Raw genomic sequence first — 22,833 nt, forward strand, 5'->3', positions numbered from 1 at the left:
AACGCTTTTAAGTTCTGTGCTCTCAAGAACTGACCGTCTGTCCTGAACTGTGGAGATTTTAGAGTTTTCTTCTTCTTCTATCACAGGTTCAGACTCATCCGTAGAAGTTACCATCAACCCCTCCGGACGCATTGTTCCTGGGTCTATGTTTGCGAAGGTTCAAGTAATCGGTAAGCTGAAAAATAAAGAAATTTGTGCTAGGGCCCAAATAGGCTCTCCAGGATATATAATAAGCAGCTAACACAATACTCCAATACAAAATGTATACAGTGGGGAAAATTATTATTTGATCCCCGGCAGATTTTGTACGTTTATCCCCTTAGAAAGAAATGAAGGATCTATCATTTTTATCATAGGTGTATTTTAAATCAGAGACAGAATATACCCCAAAAATTCAGAATAAAAACATGATACAAATGTTCTAAATTGCAGTTCAGTGAGTAAAATAAGTATTTGATCCCCAAGCAAAACATGACTTGGTACCTGGTGGAGAAATCCTTGTTGGCAAGCACAGAGGTAAGATGTTTCTCGTAGTTGGTGACCAGGTTTGCACACATCTCAGGAGGGATTTTAGTTCACTCGTTACAGATCTTCTCTAAATCCTTAAGTTTTCTTGGCTGTCGCTTGACAACTTGAAGTTTCAGCTCCCTCCATACATTTTCTATAGGATTAAGTTCTGGAGACTGACTAGACCACTTCATGACCTTAATGTGCTTCTTCCTGAGCCAAACCTTTGTTGCCTTGGCGGTATGTTTTTGATCATTGTCATGCTGGAAGACCCATCCATGACCCATCTTCAATGTTCTGGCTGAGGGAAGAAGGTTCTCATCCAAAATTCTACAATACATGGCCCTGTCTATTGGCCTGTCAAAGTTGGCCTGTACCTTTATCAGAGAAACGGCCCCAAAGCATCATGTTTCCACCGCTTGACTGTAGGGATGGTGTTCTTGGGGTCAGCATTTTTCTTCCTCCAAACACTACTTGTAATTTATTTTTATTTTTTTTCTCTGGATTTTTGGTTGATATTTTGTCATTTAAATTACACCTATGATACAAAGAAATGAAGGGTCAATCATTTTTTAAGTGGGCAAACTTACAAAATCTGCAGGAGATCAAATGTCCCCACTGTAAAACTTACAAACCAACAAGTGTGGTGCTATACCTTTTTTTTTTTTCAATAAATGCAACATAATATGATGGTGCTAATAAAATTTAAGTGCTCACACCACCTCAATGAAAATAGATGGGAGTTTACCATAAACTTTTCCGTAATACATTTCTTAATTAATTTTTTTCTACTTTTGTTTACTTAGAAAAAAAAATGTTTGTCTGAGCTGCTACAGTAGGCAGTTAATGTAATGAAATTTTTCTTGCAACCATCCGACAGTGAATGCACTGCTGAAAAATGTCTTGAGTAAATCTTCTTCCTCCTTCCTTCTTCCTTCTCAGAAGGTGAGGGGGAAATCCAAAATGTGTTCTCCCCGGGACAAAAGTCAAGGGAAAGCCTGTATGGTGGCCCATGTTCTGGTGACCTCACACGGGCGGATTGTCTGCCCAACTAAGTTCGTCAGACAATCCGACAGACAGTCCGTTCAACTTTTGAATGAACGGACTTGACCACACACGATGAGCAGACAGTCCGCGGAAAGCTTGCGCGATGACGTGTATGGCACGTACGACGGGACTAGAAATTCGACGTCCAATACACTGCAATGCAACCTTCGGCGTGTAAATCCTTTCTGAGCATGCGCCATACTTAGTCCGTCCAACTTGCCTACACACGAGCAGACTGTCCGCTGAAACCAAGTTTGGACGGACAAAATTACTGAAATTCCGAAAGACTTAGTCCGTCAGACTGTCCGCTGAAAAAGTCCGCTGAAGCCCACACACGAGCGGATTGTCCGCTGAAACACGGTTCAGTGGACTAAGTTGGGTAGACAATCCGCCCGTGTGTACGCGGCCTAAGAGAAATTCCTGGAACGTTGGATAGGTTTTGTTTCATGTCCTGCTGTCTCTTGGACAGGAAATAATGTGAAGCCATCCCAATGAGACATGGATAATAACTTAAAACTCAATGGGGTTTTAACTCTTATTTTATTTTTTTTTTGTAGGAAAAGTCAAGAATGCATATGCAATGCAGTGTGAATAATTTTTTATTTATTTTTTTTTCCCTGCAATGGGTTGGGTGTGGTAGTTGCCATCTTTAAGCTGGCCATACACTATTTGAATTGGGTCCAATTCCTGCCGAATTGGCTGAAATTCAAGCTGTGGGAGGCCCTGTCTGTAAACACTCAAGGTCAACTAAACGTGATTTTTATTTTTTTAATCAACTTTTGTCAAGGGAGCTGATCTTAAAACTCTCGACCAACGACACCTGCATCCAATCACAATGAAATATCTGAATGCCAATAGCTGATTCTCCTCCATCTACACTGCTTGGCATACATTGGGAAATCAATGAGATAAATGGGAAATATTTGTAGTGTGTATGGCCAGCTTAAGCAGGGAACTAACGCAGTCCAAAGTTGAGGCTCTGATTGGTTAGGGTATCAAAACCCTTAATACAGACTCTCAAGCACATTCTGTTGGAGCAAGCTCAATCATGAAAACACTCTGGGATTGGAGGGACACTGCTGTTGAGGTGTAGTTTCATAGTTTCATAGTTTCATAGTTAGTAAGGTTGAATAAAGACACCAGTCCATCCAGTTCAACCTGAGTGAGTGTCTACAACTGTCCCCATCCCTGTACACTGCACACCAGTCCCTACCCTCAAGGAGCCCACAATCCTAGGTCCCCATTCATATACTAGGGCCAATTTTTTTGGACAGAAGCCAATTAACCTACCTGCATGTCTTTGGATTGTAGGAGGAAACCGGAGTACCCGGAGGAAACCCACGCAGGCACAGGGAGAACATGCAAACTCCAGGCAGGTAGTGTCGTGGTTGGGATTTGAACCAGCGACCCTTCTTACTGCTAGGTGGGAGTGCTAACCACTACACCACTGTGCTACCCTTAACAAGTTTATTTTAAACCATGAGGCTTTATTTCTGGCTGGATTCAGATTTAGATGTGGAGGCTCTCAGTGATGAAAGTCTACGCCTCTTGGCAATCTGTTCCTGGCGCTTCTCCTTTGCTTCCTTTGTTCTATTAGCAAGGAGCTTGGCATACTCTGATGCTTCCTCCTTATTCTTCTGAGTGCGCTGCTTCTTCAGGGCAATACGTCTGCGCTTGTGTTGAAGAACTCTAGGTGTTACAAGACGCTGAATCTTGGGGGGCCTTAGTCCTGGCCTTCTTCCCTTCCTTAGCAAGAGGCTTTCTAACCACATATTGGCGCACATCATCTTCTTTGGACAGGTTGAAGAGCTTGCGGATTCTGCTTGCCCTTTTAGGACCCAAACGACGTGGAACAGTGTTGTTTGTGAGGCCAGGGATGTCCTTCTCACCTTTCCTGACAATCACCAAGTTCAACACACTTAAGCTGGCATCTACAATACAACCACGCACAGACTTGCGTTTGCGCTCACCAGTCCTCCTGGGGCGGTAACAGGAGTGACCCTTACTCAATAGCAGACGAACACGGCCATGGGTGAGAACTCCCTGTTTCATAGGGAAACCTTGCTGAGTACACCGAGTACAACCTGCTGCGGACTATGGAATTTGCACATAAAATACAAAAGGAGTGTATTAAAAATACTACATAACTGCATCTACAATGGTAGCAACATGTTTTTTTTTTTTTTTGGTGGAAAGTACATTTTCAAGGCTTGTGTCTTAAATGGCCTCTGTGAGGAGAATTTGTGTTAGTCCAGGGTGTGATGTGTATTAACTAGTGTTGAAATCTTATACTGAAAAGAACTGAACTCAACCAATTCATCAGTTCATCTTTTTGGCACTGCCCTTCTTTCTGGAGTCCCCTAAATAAGCAGACACCAACTGTTTTCTAAAAGTCTACTGGCCTTGTGTTGCCTCAATGCACTATTCTCTACACCTTTTTAAACTGACTACCTTAAGATCCAGCATCACTCCTGACCAGACATTACTGTCCTACCTATATGGTCAGAAATTGACTTGTTTGTACAAAGTAGTATAATAAACACAAACTGAATTTCTTGTGTATTTATGTCATGTATGCATCTGTGACGGTACAGAAAAACAAACCCTGGACAAGTTTTGTTCCCTTTGTGAATTTCTTTTTTTTTTTCCAGTTTTGTCTTAAGTCCATTTGGTAAGGTACCTTGAATTTGACTTTATTTATTTTTTTTGCAGGAGACATGTTGGGCCGAGCTTTGACAAATCCTGCGGACTTAATCGTTGAGCCCACCGGATGTGGAGAGCAAAATCTTGCTACACTAATGCCAATAGTGCGTGCAATGGAGTTTTTGAATTTAACAGGTCGTCTTACAGAGGAAATTAGACAACGTGCAGTGCAATATATGGCTAACGGTAATTTTGATCCCTTTTATGCCCACAAACACTATATATAGAAGCACTCATGTTAAGCTATAACTATTGTATTAATGTAGTGTGTGTATGTATATAATCTCATTTACAGTAAATGGTAATGTAAAATCTTATCATTTATTTTTAGTTTCTTGCAAGTGTTCTGTATTCAAGGGTATTCAACTGTTCTGGTAAAAAAAAAATTGCAGGACAAATTAGCCAAAGAAGGGGCTATCAACCCCAATCATTTCATAAGTCATGGTTTCCATATCATTTGGGAGCCAAATTTATCATCTGCAGATTTGATTTGGCTCTATTTTAGGTGGGGTACGTTCATTTCTGCCTTTCAGAGCTGACCATTGGGGCATAAAGTAATGCTCTACATGGCTCCACCTGCCAAACCTGACTCTTGGATTCATACAGTAGTTCATTACATTTCTTCAGACTAGAAATGGAAACCATTAACCAATGGGGGAACTCATGTTTTTAATGAAGGGGGCAGGGGGGGAGAATAACAAAGCAAAATTATTTTTGTAAGTAAAAACCCGATTGGGTGGGAAGGGTTGACCGCTTTGGGTGGAGTTGGGCTTTATCTACTTTATTTTCAATGCTTTTATTGATTTTATGTAAACCGAAAGAACAACATGACACGTCAGCCTTACATCATCAAGCAGAAATACAGTAGGTGTTTGTTAATAGACTATGACCAGCAAGAAAGAAGCATATGGTGTCGGAAAATACAGGCAATATACAGTTTGAAATAAAAAAGGTAACGGAACATAACATGTAGTAAACTTTGGCCCGGATCTGGGTAGGCACATCAGGAAACCAAAACGCCCCAAAAAGAAAAACTTTGAGGAAATCTATCAGGCGTGGATCCCAGCCATCCAGGTAAGTTGGCCTGTTAAAGGTTACTTAAATAATTAAACGTCACTGCTCATTAGTGTTATTGGGGGTGTATCTCACACCTACACCCTATTGCAGGCGGTCTTGGGAAGAGTGACAGAAGGTCCCCCACCACCCCAAAAAGGGCACTTGCTGTGGTAGGTGACCCCCCCACCCAACCCAGACCTAAATAGTCCGCCAGAGTCTGGACAGGTAAAGAAGATTTGAGTTCAAACCTTTAATATACTAATAGCACAGAAGACTGAGTTCCTTAGGCAAACCCGGGAAGCCAAAGTTGCGCCGTTCTCAGTATGTGCACAGCATCTATGACCAACATGGACTATAGTTACAGTTAAACCCTGTTCCGGCTATGAAAATTGTAAGGCCGTGCGGCTTTATCTACTTTAAGCAACACTGCCTTACCATGATTACCAACTTGGAGCAGATGCTGTATATTTGGGGAAACTGCCTCATTGGCTGTAAGCAACAGCTTAGTCAGAAAGTATTTAATCCATGTACACCCTTCAGTGTATGCACTTATATTTAATGTGTATGGATCCATATCAATGTGGTAAGCCATTTTAAGTTTAATTTGGAATGTAAATTTGGCACCTTCCCACTACCATGACCTACGTTGGATGGGATAATTGAACTTCGTGTGTGTGTGTGTGTGTGTGTGTTTTTTCTGGATGCTTGAGATATTGTAATATTGGCAGTTGGCCTAAATTCTAACCTCATAACGGTTATTCCTAGGATACGTAAGACAAGTGCGTTACATAAATTATGATGGAAGCTTCAGCGCCTTTGGTCCAGGAAGGTCTGAGCCAAGTGGATGGTAAGCTATTAAAAATTTGTGCTGCCACTGTTACAAGCCAAGAATTTAGCTTTCTATACTTTCAGCTATAGGATTTTTTTTTGTGAATTCAGTAGTACAAGCAGAAGTGACCTGTGGCTGACCAATTCCATTTATTCTTGGTTTGCCAATGTCTAGTGTCCATATTCCTCTACAATGGATGTCCTTGTACCACTTTACGGACACGCTCAGACTTGGTGATAATAATCGATGGCATGTGGGTTGGGGCAGCTATTAGGAACGGTGACCAGTTGCAGATGTTGGCCTAAACTTGCAAAAATGTAAAAATAGCTTTACATCTGCAGCACTCTTAAAGGTAGATGAAATGCTTGCTCCTTTTTTATTTGTGAACCCAAACTAGGAACATGACTTGGTAAAGAATTTTGTTATATCTCTTTAAGTACACCTGCTTACTGTTGTCGGTAACTGGCTGAGGGCCTCGTGTTCCTCTGTTATGGAAGGGGGAGGTTTCTATACTCCTGCCCTGTTTCCATTGTCTGACACCGTAGAACAAGTGTGTTGTCACCCCCAACAGGAAGTGGTACTGGCAGGATTACCAGGTGACATGAAAAAAGTAAAGCCCGTATTTTTCTGATTGTGAATTGAGGTAGGATTGACTATCCTAGGAAATAAACATATTAAAGTGGAGTTCCATGGGGTTGACTTGCCAAAACTAGAGTGCAAAATCCAGTGCAGCTGTGGTTGGTAGCCAATCTAACTTGACAATAAAACCTGGAAGCTCATTGGTTTCTATTCAGCTGCACCAGGTTTTGCACTCTCCAGTTTAATCAACCCATGTGTCTTTTCTCTACATTTCTTATCTGCCTGTCTGAACTGTGCATGGAAACTGAATGTGCAACTTGGTGTTATCTGAGATGAATGACCTACCACACATGTGCAGAATTGAGGTCATTCCAGCCCGGGCCAATCAAAATGGCCCAAAATTAAAACCAGGAAAAAGACCAACTGAAGATGCTTTAAGCAAAGTATGATTAGAATTCATAAAGGTTGGGCAGCTGCTTCTGACATTTTCAAATTTAAAAAAATGGATCCCATATGTATTAAAAGCAGAGGAGTTGATTTCATACATTTGGAAATCCTATGTGGAAGCCACACTGCCTAGTCAAGGTCCCTCTGTGTAGTGTGATCCCAATGCTAATCTAATAAAGCTCTCATCTTGGGACATATGCAGCAATACATCAATTAAAATCAGGTATGCCTAGAGGTAACCAATTCCTATGACATTCATCCAGCAATTTTTATTAATTTTTTTCATAGACTCCATAGTGTTTTAAGGAATGCTGGCTATTTCTTTCATTTGAATTTATACAGTGCAATGGTTGGCAGTGCACCCTTCTATACTGATTTTGGGTGACGGTGTGGGACTGGATGTGGAATGTTGGCAATAAAAACCTGACTGACTCTACCTTTTTCCTACTTCTATCCAACCCTTGAAACTATGTTTTTGGTGGAGTTTGGCTTTATCATCTGCCACATTATTTGAGCTTTCTTTAAGTAAAAACTAGAAGGAATAAAGTCTGACATATAAATGCATGGAAGCACCCTCTAGCGATCTGAGATAATCAATAAAAAAAATATAAAAGAGAAAAAGCGCTAAACCAATAAATATTATTGTGACCATTGAAAGTGCAAAGAAAATACCAAAAATTGTGGAAACGCATACACAAAAATTAAAGATGAATCAGAAAATATAAATTCAAGTGTCCATATATAAATGCATACAAAAAATATATGTAAAATATAAATTCAAGTGCCCATATATGAATTGATACAAAAAACAAATAAAATGTCCAGTGTATGTATAATTAGAAACTTGATTGTTCAATCGCATTGTATTTGTCCACGTGGTCAAATACAATTTGATTGAACAATCAAGTTTAAATTATTATACATACACTGGACATTTATATATTTTTTTGTATCAATTCATACATGGGCACTTGAATTTATATTTGACATATATTTTTTTTGTATGCATTTATATATGGACACTTGAATTTATATTTTCTGATTCAGCTTTAATTTTTGTGTATGCGTTTCCACAAATTTTTTTTGGTATTTCTTTTCACTTTTTCAATGGTCACAGTAATATTTATTGGTTAACCCCTGATAGATAGATATAGATAAAGATATAGATATAGATATATCTATTTTTTTTTTTTTGCCTAGTATCTTGGTTATGGTGTTCAGCGGCTGATTTCTTTCTTTTTTTTTTCTGAGGTAGTCATTGCCAAGGTTTGTGTAGAGGGCCTTATATGGGGAGGGAACAACTATTAGTTGCATTTAAAAACTTCAAATTAGGTTGCAATGCATGAAATTGGCTCAAGCTCTCCTACCAGCACTCTCTCTCATATTCACACACTATAGTTGGCCTAATGAGGCCCACTTTCATAATCTTGCGCGAAACAAGCAAGGTGGTATAATGCAAGAAGTGTCTTTACTTGACTTCCAAATTATGGCGCAAACAGTTCAAAATCATGGCAGCTAGAACAGTTCAACAGAAAATAAGCTATTCCCAAGCTGCTACAGCATACTTCCTAAATTAAAAACAAGAAAGGGTCAAGTGTGGAGTGGTAAACACCAGCTCTTCCATGAAGTACAAGCCTGTGGCTGAACAGTGTCGCTAGAAGTGCCCACACTCACAAGCCTTCTCACTTCAGGTACTTGTTCTGACAGGGAACCTCGACCTCAGCTCCTTCCACTAAAGGTCCTCAGCATGCCCACTGAAGGTATGCAGGAGGGCAATAACCCTCTCCTCGCAAAGGGAGCCCATTCAGGGACTGCAGGTTGCACATGCAATTGCCCCTCATCACTCCCATGCAGGACTCCACTCACATGGCATTTATACTTGCAGCCCTAACAAAATGGCTGCTCAAATCTCGTTGAATTTAATTACAATAATAGGCACTGGCTTTCCTGAGATGGCCACCAAAGCCCTGTGCAGAGGACAAATTGGTGCTCAGATGGGTTTCCCTACTCCAGTGCACCAAGTACATTAGGGGTCATGTGACTGATTTGTGGTCTGTGCTCCATATAGAATCGCTCATTTCTAAATGTGAGAGGGAGATCTTAGATGCCAAACAAAAGTAGTAGACGAAAAACCCTGTTTCCTACTTGATACCTCCTTACATGTGCACGGAGGCTGAAACCCTTCTATAACCTACCCTCTGTACAGCAACTATACACATGGAGACTGATTGGTACAGGAGGGAGGGTCTAATATCACTCTAAGCCATGATCAAAACCAGGGTCCACTTATGGCATTCACAAAATGGGAGCAAAATATAATAAAAAATTGATTTACATGCACATGGGTAATGTTCTCATTGGTTGCATCTGATGCTGCATCAAGTACTCCAGGATGCCTGGAGCTCACAAAGCACCAATGTGGTTCTGGGATGGTGTGTGTGTGTGTGTGTGTGTATATGTGTATATTTTGTTTTTAAGTTCAACTGTTCAACTGGGCCCTAAATTAAGGAGGGGAGAAGGGCTAAACCATGTTTAAAATAAAAACACACCTTGCTTAAAGTTACATTTATTGCCTATTTAATATTTAAAGACACTGTCACTCTGGCTGCTTTAGGCAAAGTGACCATGTCTCTAAAGCAGCCTCTCCTCCTATCTCTACCACTGCAGTAGAAGGATCCTATAGGTTGCCCTAAACCTGAAGGACACAGGGCACCTTTGATCCATGAAGCATAAAGACCTCAATGACCTTTTATTTTCTTAAAGGTAGTTTAAAAATTTTTTTTTTAAAAAGGGGTGGTGGGAGAAAAAAATGTAGGGAGGGGGGAGATGCAGTAAAATGGGGAAGAAAATAAAAAAAATTGCGTGGTGGGGGAGATGGTGCTGTCGTTAAAAGGAAGTGATAATGGCCAGATTATGACTTTCTTTGATTTGTAGGTTGACTGTGTTGGCTTTGAAAACCTTGTGGGATATAAGACCATACACTTTTGTTGATGAGAACATCTTCAAGCAAGGCATTATCTTTTTGGAACGTTTGCAGAACTTGAATACTGGAGGGTTCAAGCCAGTGGGGACGTTAATTAACAGTGGACTGAAGGTAATAGCGCTGTGAATTTTCTTTTTCAGCCAGAGGCAAATGGGAAATCTAGTGCTGAATACTTAAGCCTAGTACACATGGGCTGTATGTTTGGAGACCATCAGTCGTTCAATAAACATCCAATCGGCCCGTGTGTATGGCAACCGGTCTGACAGAAGCTGGTTGTTTGGAAAATCAGCAGCCAGCCAGTGCTCTCAGCTAATTGCTGTTTGGCATGGGTTCCATCAATGTAGTCCAAAGTGGTTTCAAGAATCCAATTCACATGTAGGATTTAATGGCTTATATATATATATAAATTACTTTTTTTTTTTTTTTTTTTCAGGGAGGTGCTGATGATGACGTTGGGTTTACATGTGCTGTGGTAATTTTCATGGCTCAGACCACTTATGCATCCTTTGTAAGTATTTCTGCCCCAAATCAGCTGTACTTAATTGTTTTAATGATGACCAATATATGCTTCTTCCACAAGCTCAGTATTGCGTTTCACTGTACAAAATCAAACTTTTTTTTTAATTGCTATTAAAAAAATTTACTTTGGTGATGTATGACTGTAGGCTGGGAAAATATGGGATTATAGCATGCAATTCAAGGACATAATTATGTTGACTGTTCTTAAGCAATGCAAAAAAAATAAATGTGAAAATTTTATTGAAATGTTTTGCTTATACATTGGGTTGTAAAGGCAAAAACATGTTACAGGATATAACTTTGGTCATTAAAATAGAGCAAATGCAATATACAGTGGAACATCAGATTGCAAGTAATGTAGTATACGAGCGCTTCGCAATACAAGCTATTTTTTAAATAAAATCCTGACTCTTTGCGAGTGCTGTCTCAAGCCGCTGGGGGTGTAGTACCACATTTGGCCAAAGGTGCATGGGTGCCGATGACTATTGGAAACACTCTATTCCCGAGTGTCTCCAGCGCCCCCGCACCTCTGGCCACATGTGGTACTGTGTAGACAAGCAGTGGGTGTGGAACAGATAATCTGAGTTTCCATAATTTTCTATGGGGAAACTTGCTTTGATATGAGTGCTTTGGATTACAAGCATTCTTCTGGAACGAATTATGCTCGTAATTCAAGGTATTACTGTGTATATTTTGTACAATAATGAACACCTAATCCTGAACTCTTTCCAGTCAGCACTGTTGCGTCCCGCTCTCTCCTACTTGGATGCCGCTTCTCGAAAGGATCAGTCAGTGTATAACTACGCTATGCTCTACAGTGCCTTCCGGGTGTCTGGGAATGTGGAGCGCGCCAATGCTATGCATGCAAAGTTGAAAACTTTGGCCATTAATGAAGGTACGAAAGCCAACAAATCATTTGTCAAACACACACACTGTACATGTGTTCAAAAATGAAGGTGATCAACCCGAGAAGGTGGGGAGGAATGACTTGTGCATCTTGGGTAAATTAGCCTTTTTTTGGGGTAAAATACAATTTTTTTTTTTGTTCTGCTCTGCCCTTCTAGGTGACACTCTTCACTGGCAACGTAACCAGCGACCAGAGCAGCAGGCGTCCTACCTGTTCTCTCCTCGTGTCCCCTCAGCAGAGTTGGAGCTAACAGCCATTGTCCTTAAGGGTATGGCTTATGGGGAGAGTAGCTCTACAGTTTCTGCAGAAGACCTGAACGAAATGGCAAAGATTAGCAACTTTCTTGTTCGACAGCAGAATATACATGGCTCTTACAGCACCACATCGGTAAGGTTTCTGATTTTGGGAATGCTCAAGAATTTTTCACAATCCATTGAGTTACGGACTGGACTGTTTTATGGAGCTTTAAAGTGTTGGCAAAATCTTCATGGCCAGTATGCTTACAGAAGTGAACAGAGAACTGCTTAGAATGTTGAGGTTCAGTTTGCAAACGTGAATTTCACGTCATTCTACTCCAATACACAAGACAGAGTACCAATGCTTTGTTATCAAATAAAAGCCATGCTTATCTCTGCTTTATGGAAGTCCTCTTGAAATCCAAGCTAAACGGGCAAATTCTAGCATCAGAATGAAATACTGTCTGCTATATATTATGGATTGCTGCAATTGGTTGCTAAACAAATTGCATCCATTCACTTCTCGATTGGCCATTTTAATGTTGCGTGTGTTCGTTTGCAGACAATGGCAGCCAATAAATGTTTTGGCTTTTTTACCAGTTGACAGCAATTTACAGTCACAATCCCATCTGGTCATACAGGATTTAGATCGACCTGGTAGTCCCTATGTAGTTTTGATGCAAAGGTACAGCAACACCTGAGTGCAGCTGGAGACCTTCTATGTGTATACTAAACATCGCAAGTAGATTGGTCCTTTATTACTAAAAACAAAAGTATATATGAGATGGACAATTTGCCACAAAACTCTGACAACACTACATGGTTTACATTTGTTTGCCAAATTATGTAATTAAAACCATCTGTAGTAGAAGCAAAATGCAAAATTTTGGTAAAAATACACATTTTATGATCCTTCTTGTATGTCTTTAACGGAACCTCATTTGGCTGTATTTCTGATGCTTGCTATACCCCATGTCTACATTTCACACTGTGTACTCCATGTAATCTCCACTGGTTACATATGTCTGTACAGTATGATTACAGTCAAACCTTTTTGTCAAAGAAAAAATACACAAACTTTAGGGCACATTAAACTACCACTTTTTTTTTTTGGTAAAGTGTAAAAGCTGAATCTGCGCTAAGTAAATGGATACCCAACGCGTCGTATGCGCCCATATAATTGTGACCAACTTCTATACCCTGTATTTTGCATAGGCAAAGCCTTAAAAGTCCCTACAGGTCCTCAGTTTTAAGGTACACAGGAGCTCTGGTGCTAGAATTATTGCTCTATTGGAGACAACACCAATAATCGGACAACACTGAATAATAGGAGCCGGCCCCAAAATGGGTCCTTATCCATATAAATTTTAGTCCATAATAAAACGCATATCTAACATCAATAGCAAAACCATATAATTTGTAGTAATCCACATGGATTCATGAAGGATTGTTCTTGTCACAATCTACTAACATTCTATGTGGAAATGAGCCGCCATCTAGATAAAGGAAGGCCTGTGAATGTAGTATATCTGGATTTTGCAAAGACATTCAATAGTTTTCCATAAACGTTTACTTTACAAACTGAGGTCTGTCGGCAAGGACCATAGGTTATGTTCCTGGATGGGAAGCTGGTTACAGGGCCCTGTCCAAAGGGTGGTGATCAATGGCAAGCACCCAGAATGGGCTGGGTTGGTATGTGGTGCCCCACACGGATCTGTCCTGCAATAAATTCAGGATGTGGAAACCTTACAGGAAGACCTCAATAAATGAATGGGTTTTGCAACTACATGGCAAATTAGGTTTAATATTGAAAAATATAAGTAATGCAACCTGTTATAGAAAATACAGTCAAAAGTTTTGCAGTGCAAAGTACAAAGTAATATAAGGCTTGTGTACCAACCATTTTGTCGTTGCCTGCTTCCTTCTTTATTTTTTCACAAGTGTTGATTGTTTCTACACATCAGAACTATACTGAATTGCTTCTTCTTTCTTTTCTTTTTCTTTTTTTTTTTTTATTCCCCCTCAGGACACCATGGCAGTGCTGGACGCCCAGTGTAGTTATGGAGCCCTGGTGTACCAGAAAAATGCCACAAACACTGTTCAGCTGAAATCTGGAGATCAAGTCATCAGACAATTCAATGTTGACCAATCCAGCAGAATCCTCCTCCAGTCTGAGGTTCTTCATCAGGTTCCCGGGAACTACAGCATGGTGGTGTCTGGCCATGGCTGTGTGCTGCTGCAGGTAACATTCTATTGCTGCTCATTTTTAGAATTGCCTGATCACCTGGTGAATGAATTAAACTTTGACAAAAAAAACTGGAAACTGATTGTTTCCTATTCACGGCTGCACCATATTTTGTACTCCAGTTTTAGTAAATCAATTTCATACTATCCATGTTTCACTTCAATGTGTGACATGATATCATCAATGAGTTGATTGATTGCATTATATACGGTATGTGTTGGATACCCTTTTAACTTTTGTAATACAATTTGAGGTTCTATTTTTAGGATGTCTATTCTCTCTAGAAGGTACATTAAAGTCCATTTTTTTTTTTTTTTTTTTTAACACTCCTCACCCTCCCACTTATTTTGGTTTGGTGGTTGGAGTGGAAAATGGATACGTTGGATATATTTCAGCAAGTCCATAAAACATATCCAAAAATACAAATGGAGGGGAACTGCATCAGCAGCTGTTTCATGCTCCCTTATCGCTTAGTCATAGTGTTTAGTCATAGCCGACTTTGAGCTAAGGGAGCGCAAATCATGTTAGCTGGTGATGTTTTTTTTTTTGTATCTTTTTTTTTTTTTTTTGACTTGCTGAAATTTAAGGTGATTTTACTGGATGTGCAGCCAACCATAATTCTTTTTGCTCATTAAAATTGAGGGATATCTGGCAAATACTTCAGGTGGGAGTGATCAGATTTCCACACAACTCACCATTTTTAGATTGTATCTCTCGGCTGATGTGCTCCTGTACTCCCTTACAAATAGACATACTGGTATGTCTTTGGGGCATCCAAAAGTTGTCCTCTACCTCCAAAAGGCACATCCAGATCCTAAACCTGAGACTAATGCCACGTTGTTCATCCAGTCAAGAGTTTGGCTCCACAATCACGTTTTTTTAGTCAGTAGCTGTTGCTTATTATCAGAAGGATTGAAATACAGATCGAACAGTAAATCTTGGACTTTTTCCATAAACTCAGCACATTTGTCTCCCACAACAGAACTTTACATCTACAATCTGTTTATATTGCTTTTGGTGCTGCTCAAAGCAAAAATGAAAAGCATACCCCTGTATTAGAGCATGGGGTGCAGGCTTATTCTGATACCAATCCAGAGGGTTAGTAAATGTAAAGAGGAAAGGATCACTGCTACTTCCGACCAGCCCAGGTGAATAAAAGATGAGGAGTGGACTCGGCCTACATGTCTCCACCAAACCACATCAGGCTGCTACTTGTTTAATCACTTGGGCTGGTCAGAAGTAGCGGTGATCCTACAGATGCTTACCCAGTCTGATTTATGTTCCTCCTTTCCTTCGTTCCATAGTAAATGAATCCCAGGCTACCTTTTTGTATTTGTTATATGCATTCAATGGAGAAATTATTGGACAAGCTAACATTTGCTGTTTGTGTCTATTCCCTACAGACTGGAGTTGAGTTCAACGTTCCGGTGAGACAGAAAAATTCTGCCTTTTCATTGTCAGTGATCACATTCCCAGGCAATTGTCAGAATGGAGTGGCGTATTTGGTTGACTGTCAAGTGAATGCCAGGTAGGGTAAAGAATTATCTTTAGTTCTTGAGCTGCTTTTGCTTTAATGGAAGATCTTCAATGACTTAAAGAGGAAGTAAACCCTGATGAGTTTACTTCCTCTTTCATTCCCTGCAAAGGCAAAGCATAACGGACTACTATGCATCGCATAGTAGTCCATTATGTGTCACTTACCTGACACAGGAGCCAGCGAAGTCACCGCTGTCCCCTGTAGTCCAGCGCATCCATCTTCTCGGTGGGTCTCGCCGCTGTCATTCGGTGGAGCCGCGATGACGTCACTCCCGCACATGCGCACGGGAGCCGCCACGCGCGGCATATTCGCCGTTGACGGTGCCGCACTCAGTGCGCTGCTGTCTACGACGCATGCGCAGTACACAGCGGTGCCCGTCTTTTGGCAAATATCTCCTAAACCGTGTAGGTTTAGGAGATATTTCTTGGACCCACAGGTAAGCCTTAATCTAGGCTTACCTGTAGGTCAAAGTGTGTTGTAAGGGTTTACAACCACTTTAAGGATGTCGTAATCTGTAGAGGTAAAAGAAAAGAATGTCATGTGCTAGTTGTAGATCTCCCCGTAACCGTTCAGTGGGGCATAAATTATTATAACAAATTCTCCAGCACTTAGACCAACCCACAGGTTAAAGGACCGTGTAAAAGCTGCAGATGGACAGAAAAAAGCGCCCTGAGGCGATTCAGTTTGTATAGGCAGCGCTATACAAGTCATTCATTCATTCATTCAATCCTACATTAAAATTTAAAAAAACTTCCGGTTCCGGCGCCGCATGGAGTGACTGCTCTCCTCCTCAGCTCCCGCATCACGACCCCAAAATCGGCTTTAAAATCCTGCTGAGCAGCCGGGCTTCCGACGAAACACCCCCCGGACTCACCCCTCATAGCCATGGACCGGTTCCTGGAAAAAAACAGCGCACGAGCGCCTACGACGCCGCCCGCGACCGCGGCGCGGCCGCAAATCGAGGCCCCGGCTTCGGCCTACTCGGCGCCCTTCTCCTCACAGCGCGCCGCGGACATGGAGGTGAGCTGCGACACTGCTTCTCCCCCCTCTCCACAATCACTGCCAGCATCTCCAGCCCCTCCACTACAGGGCAGTCTTTCCACGCAGCCTGCAGGGGACTCCACCACAGAGCGCATTGCCCAGGCCGTGGCCGCTCTATTATCCCCCATGATAACGGCATCTGTGGAAAAAGCTGTAAATGCAGGCATGCAGCAGCTCAAGGCCCAAATAGGCGAACACCACACCAGATTAAATGACCTGGAACACCGTCTGTCAGATATAGAAGAGGAACTCTACCAGGCCCAAGCCACGGAATGCTCCCAGGACAGAACGAATCAATATGTTCTACAGAAACTTGATGACCTGGAAAATAGGGCCAGACGGAGCAATCTGCGATTCGTAGGGATCCCCGAGTCACTACAATCCTCGGAGCTATCTGACTTCTGCGCAGTGCGCATCCCAGAAGCCCTGGGCCTTCCAGGCCCTTGCACGGTCGAACGCGCCCACCGTATGGGTCAACCTGCACCAGAACGCAAATCCCCTAGACCCATAATCGCAAAGTACCTCAACTACTCTGACAAGGCCCTGATCCTGCAGAAGTTCAGGCAAACGCGCTCTCTAAAAGTGGATGGGATCAAGGTCCTAATCTTTGCCGACTACTCCATTGAGGTCTCCAAGAAAAGGAAAGCTTTCCAGCAGGTGTGCTCGGAACTCTTCAAAATGCAACTTAAGTTCTCCCTAGCTTTCCCGGCTATCCTTCGCCTGAAGGCCCCAAACGGTGACCAACTATCTTTCCAAGACCCCTCTGAAGCTGAGGCATTTCTCCGCTCTCTGCACCAGGGTGCACACCCTCACACCCCTTCCAAATCCTCATCGCTCAATTGCTCCCTGGACCAAAGGAGCCCCCGGAAGGACTCACCCAAACGCTTCAGGCCTTCTGCCCCAGATACCCACCATCGGGGTACCCCTCATTGATGACATATCGATCCCCTTGGATCCTCCTCTCCTCACCTCACCGGTGACCCTCCCGCCAGGACTACCAGCCTGACTTGTCTTTGTGAGTTACTATGTTGTTTTTTTTTTTTTATACTCTCGTTCAGGCCTGGTCACTGACTAGCCTGTTGTTCCTTGGTTATATTGGCCTTAAGCTCTGCTCCCATCTAGCAGACGCACCATCGGTGCTATTGACCGCCTCTGCTTTGTTTGGCATCCTGGCCTAGGTTTTCAGAAATCCCTGCTGCCCTCGCTGCTCTTTCTTTTTGCGGCCACCTAATATTTTTATAATACTATATTTTTTTTTTTTAGAATTGTGTATCCTGCCTTTTTCTGTATTTTATACACTGTCTTTGATACTTTCTAGTTTATACTTTTGTATGATATACCTGTGGATAATTCCACTCTTGGGTCCTCTTACTGTACTGTTTCAAGTTAACGTGGGTCTGCTACTTTAATTCACGTGTCTATTTAAACTGTGTTGTACTCCTCCTGGACTCACTGTGCATGTCTGCTGCCTCAACATGACACGCGCCCTTTTTGGCTCTTGGTTCAATGGCCGCACCCTTGTTCATGTTCAGGCCCACCGCCCGGACGCTCTTGCCCTACACCTCTGGGTCGTGCACTGGGGGCTGGCCTACACAGTGACTCCATGCGGAAAAAAGCGAAGTTCGCTAAAGTGTTTATGTTTTTGTATGTGTTTTATTTTGCTCCCCACCTTCCCTGCCCCCTCCCCCCACCTTCCTTCAGAGACAGAGTCTCCTTTCTGATCATCCCACTTAACATGTCCCACGGCCCTACCGGGTCCCTCTTATTTAAGCAACAGCTTCTACTGCCCTGCCCACCGGCTGGCGACAAATCTCTAAATTCGGCCCATTTCCTCTCCTCGACACCCCTGACGTGAGAATAGTCTCATGGAATGTGAAAGGCCTCAGATCTCCTAATAAGAGAATGAAAGTCCTCCGGCACCTAAAAAGATTGAAAACAGATATCGCCCTATTGCAGGAAACCCACTTATTCGCTCCAGATTTTCATCGCATGAGGAAGATCTGGGTCGGCAAAGTCCTAGGCTCCGACGCCGTTAGTCGTAAAGCGGGTGTTCTCATACTGATCCACAAAAACCTCCCGTGCGAGGTATTGTCCACGCACTCAGACTCACAGGGAAGGCTCCTCTCGCTGCACGCCCGCCTGGGGACCAAAGAACTAGTGATCACTAACGTTTATGCTCCCAATAACCCTAGCAAGTCCTTCTATAGTTACCTGACCTCATGGCTACTCCAGACCACCCAGACTCCCCATTTAGTTGGCGGTGACTTTAATGACATCTTACATCATACAGACGACAGATCCCCTCCCCCACGCCGCAGGGCGACAAGTGTTTCTTCTACTCCTTCCCACTTTGCATCCACCATGGAATCTCTCCATCTTCGTGACCTATGGCGCTTATCCCACCCAGCAGACAGGGAATATACCTTTTACTCACACCCACATAATATGTTCTCGAGAATCGACTATTTTTTTGGCTCTGACGATCTCATACCTAATTTGACTGAAGCTGAAGTGCTTAATATAGCTATCTCTGACCATGCCCCAATCTCTGTTAGTCTTGACAATCTAGATCTCCCACCTCACCCAAGACTGTGGCGCTTCCCCTCGTATCTCCATGACAACCCTGACTTTCAACATTTTATGGCAAACTCCTGGCGTGAATACTCGGAAGCAAACTCCCCTCACTCGGACTCCCCGAACCTCTTCTGGGATGCCGGTAAGGCATTCCTCAGAGGCCAGATCATTTCCTATGCCTCCTCCTTTAAGAGGAACGCACTGTCTCACTACAAACGGGCCAGTGCGCGACTACATCTAGCCCAAAGGTCCCTCTCCACTAACGATTCCCTTGTCAATAAAACCGAGTGGCAGGCGGCCAAGAAAAGTTTCGACACTTGGGCAGATACTCTCGAACAAACTAAAAGATCCCAACTCGACGCAACGCTACACAAGTTTGGCAACAAGGCGGGCAAGCTCCTAGCGAGGCTGTGCAAGGGCCCATTCCACCCGACGCACATCACTTCCCTCAAAGACGCGAAGGGTGTTGTACAATCTACCCCACAAGCTATTAACAAGGCGATGTTAAACTATTATACGGCCCTCTACGCCCCAGACCCCATAGATAATACCGCGGCTCGTTCCTTCCTCGATAGCGTGTTGTTATCTAAAGTTACCCCTGAACAACTAGCAGCTCTCAATGCCCCCATCTCCCTTGATGAAGTTTCCTCCACGATCCGCAAACTAACCCCGTCCAAAGCACCAGGCCCCGACGGGTTTACCAGTGAATTCTACAAAACCCTCTCCTCCATTACAGAACCCACTCTCCTGAAGGTGTACAATGGCATCTGGTCTGGTGGTTCATATCTCCCTTCTGGAAACCTGGCAGTTATAAAACTCCTTTCCAAAAAAGGGAAAGACCCGCTTGACCCAGGCTCATATAGGCCGATTTCCCTTCTCAATCTGGATGTCAAAATCCTGTCCAAAATCATAGCCACGAGACTAGCTGCCATTATACCCTCCCTTATTCATCCTGCCCAATCTGGCTTTGTGAAAGGCAGAACTGCAACCTTGAATATACGTAAAGTTATGCTCGCTCTGGAACATGCTAAAAATAATCCGGATGGGGATTTTGCCATTATAACTTTAGACGCGGAGAAAGCCTTCGACAATGTCAGTTTTGACTGGCTCTTTATGACTTTATCTGAAATGGGCTTCTCGGGGCACTTCTGCCATCTCATCAAAGCCATGTACTCCTCCCCAGCAGCTAAATTAGTCGCGGCTGGAGTGCTCTCAGACGAATTCCGCCTGCATAAAGGCACTCGCCAGGGCTGCCCACTCTCACCGCTCCTCTTTAATATCGCCCTAGAAGCTCTATCCAGATATCTGTCCCAATCGGCCCCTCTCCACGGTATTCGCATTGGCCAACATGACCTGGGCACCTCCCTTTTTGCTGATGATGTGCTCATCTTCTCGTCTGACCCCGTTTCCGACATGCCCGTTATTAAAGAGGTCTTTGACGTCTTTAGATCATGCTCAGGGCTACGTATAAACTATGGTAAAAGCGAAATTCTCCCGATAGGGTCCTCTCGCAAACCCCCCTGGACACAACATTCCATCTTTTCCATCGCCAACTCATATATCACCTATCTAGGCATTAAAATTGGAAAATTACCTTCCTCCCTTTACCACCTCAACTACCCCCCTCTGATCACGAAAATCTCTCAAGAAATGGTGAACTGGATGGATCTGCCTCTCTCGCTTCTGGGAAGATGCCACCTGCTGAAAATGGTTAGCTTTGCCAGGCTACTGTACCCGCTCCAAACCATTCCTCTGCTCCTCCTTCACAAGGACATTAAAATTCTGGAATCGGCTTTTTCTTCCTTTATATGGAAGGGCAAACGCCCACGTATAGCCTTAAAAAAGCTGCATCTTCCCAGACGCGAGGGGGGTATCAGCCTGCCTAATGTAAGACTGTATAATCTGTCATGTCTGTTACGAATTAGTCTGGACTGGATCTCTCAATCCTCCAGATACTCCAACTACTCCTTGGAAGCTGCCATGGTCTCCCCACTCTCATTGACAGCTCTCCTCCACTGCAGGTGGAAGTCAGTACCGTCTCTGTTTCAACATAACCTTCTACTCAGAGACACTGCCATAGCTTGGAGGGAAACCAGGAAATGCCTCAAGCTCCCCCCTTTTGTCTCCAGACACCTTCCGATACAGGGGAACCCCACTTTCTCCCCTGGCCTACTCCACAAGACATTCCACATCTGGAAAGAGAGGGGCATCACCAGTTTTGCTGCACTCTGCGATCTTGAATCTGGGCGCCCTATGCCCTTTTCCCTTCTAGCGGACAGGTTCTCCCTCCCGTCAGCTCACGTTTTCCACTACAGGCAATGTGTCAGTTACTTGAAGGATGTCTGCAGTGATGAACGTAAACGTTTCCCCCTAACCTTTCTGGACCGCCTGCTCAAAGACGATACTTATAAAATTTCAGACATCTACACACCGTTACTCCAGCAGGTTACTCCTCAATTGACATCCTCATCAGTCGCCAACTGGGAGAAAGACTTCCCTGACCCGGATATAGTAGAAAAAATCCTGCAAGGACTTAACAAAGTTTACCGCCTAACCCCCAACGAGCTCTGGAGAGAAACGCAACTAAAAATTGCCCACAGGGCATACCTTCCCTTCCTTCCATCCAACTCCGGTCAGGACAGCACCAAGTGTCCCCTATGTCTCCAGAACAGGCCCTCGCTGGCACACCGTTTCTGGTCCTGTTCCTTCATCTCATCCTTCTGGGATCGGATCCTCTCCTACATCTTTAAAGTTACCCTGCTGAAACTGCCAAAGGACCCCCTTCTTCTCATCTTTGGATACTGGGACCCTCTCCTGCTTCCATGGTCTTCCATCAACAACCGAGTGCCCCTAAGCGGCACACCGTACAAACCCTCCCATGTGGACTGGTCTCTGCTGTGCCTACTCCTTGCCAGGAAATCCATTCTAAAGAGCTGGACTTCATCTCTTCCCCCCTCCGTCGCCCAGATGCAGAAGGAACTCCTTTCACTCCTGTACAAAGATCGTTACAACGCAAACTTCAGGGACGAAAAAGCGAAGTCTCGTTTCTACGCGCGATGGCTCTTCTTCATATCTGACACTCTCCCTCCGGTGGACATCATCAACTTGGACCACTTCACCTTCTCCTATTACGACACTCGACTACCAATCTCGGGGTCGGTTCCCCCCCCAATCTAATATTTGAGCCACGCTCAGGAACCTACAGACCTCCGGGACTACCCTTTGGAACCCTCCTACCTTAGGGACTCTACATGAAAACCTCGCATTCCCTTCCCCCCCTCTTTTCACCTTTTTATTTCCCTTTCTGTATGTCTTCCCCTCTTGCCCTCCCCTCCTCTCTTTTTATTATTTCTTTTTTTTCTACATCCAATCTAATACTCCTGATCCTATGATCCGTTGTTTTTCTTATTCATGGGAAATTACATTATCCTGTTATATGTATATATATTACTTTTGCAACTATTTCTTACGCAAGATCCATCCAGTCGCCGTCAGTTTGCTGCTTTGTTCTACTAATTTCACTGCCTTCCTCTCGGTTTAAGTATTTCAGTTTCTGGTCTTAGTTCATTACGATAAAGATACAACCTGCTCCCATTTTTTTTATACACCTCATCTGCGATGAT

At 43.2% G+C, this 22,833-nt stretch overlaps 1 protein-coding gene and 1 pseudogene across 2 annotated transcripts in view; one reads left to right on the plus strand and one right to left on the minus strand.

The window, feature by feature from the left end:
* The window catches only part of LOC143930927 (ovostatin-like), a 113,078-nt gene that overhangs the window by 76,271 nt on the left and 13,974 nt on the right, over positions 1-22,833 (plus strand). For both annotated transcript variants that reach the window (XM_077455616.1, XM_077455617.1), the window contains exons 23-31: positions 87-170; positions 4,267-4,443; positions 6,079-6,160; positions 10,103-10,262; positions 10,585-10,659; positions 11,403-11,565; positions 11,735-11,964; positions 13,840-14,055; positions 15,462-15,586. In XM_077455616.1, the coding sequence (XP_077311742.1) occupies positions 87-170; positions 4,267-4,443; positions 6,079-6,160; positions 10,103-10,262; positions 10,585-10,659; positions 11,403-11,565; positions 11,735-11,964; positions 13,840-14,055; positions 15,462-15,586 (1,312 nt within the window). The remainder of the gene's footprint in view (positions 1-86; positions 171-4,266; positions 4,444-6,078; positions 6,161-10,102; positions 10,263-10,584; positions 10,660-11,402; positions 11,566-11,734; positions 11,965-13,839; positions 14,056-15,461; positions 15,587-22,833) is intronic.
* On the minus strand, positions 3,021-4,020 carry LOC143930030 (small ribosomal subunit protein eS6 pseudogene; annotated as a pseudogene).

This window comes from Lithobates pipiens, unplaced genomic scaffold (assembly GCF_037356315.1).
Source record: "Lithobates pipiens isolate NorthernLeopardFrog02 unplaced genomic scaffold, aLitPip1_a1.2 Scaffold_25, whole genome shotgun sequence".
Taxonomy (NCBI): Eukaryota; Metazoa; Chordata; class Amphibia; order Anura; family Ranidae; genus Lithobates; species Lithobates pipiens.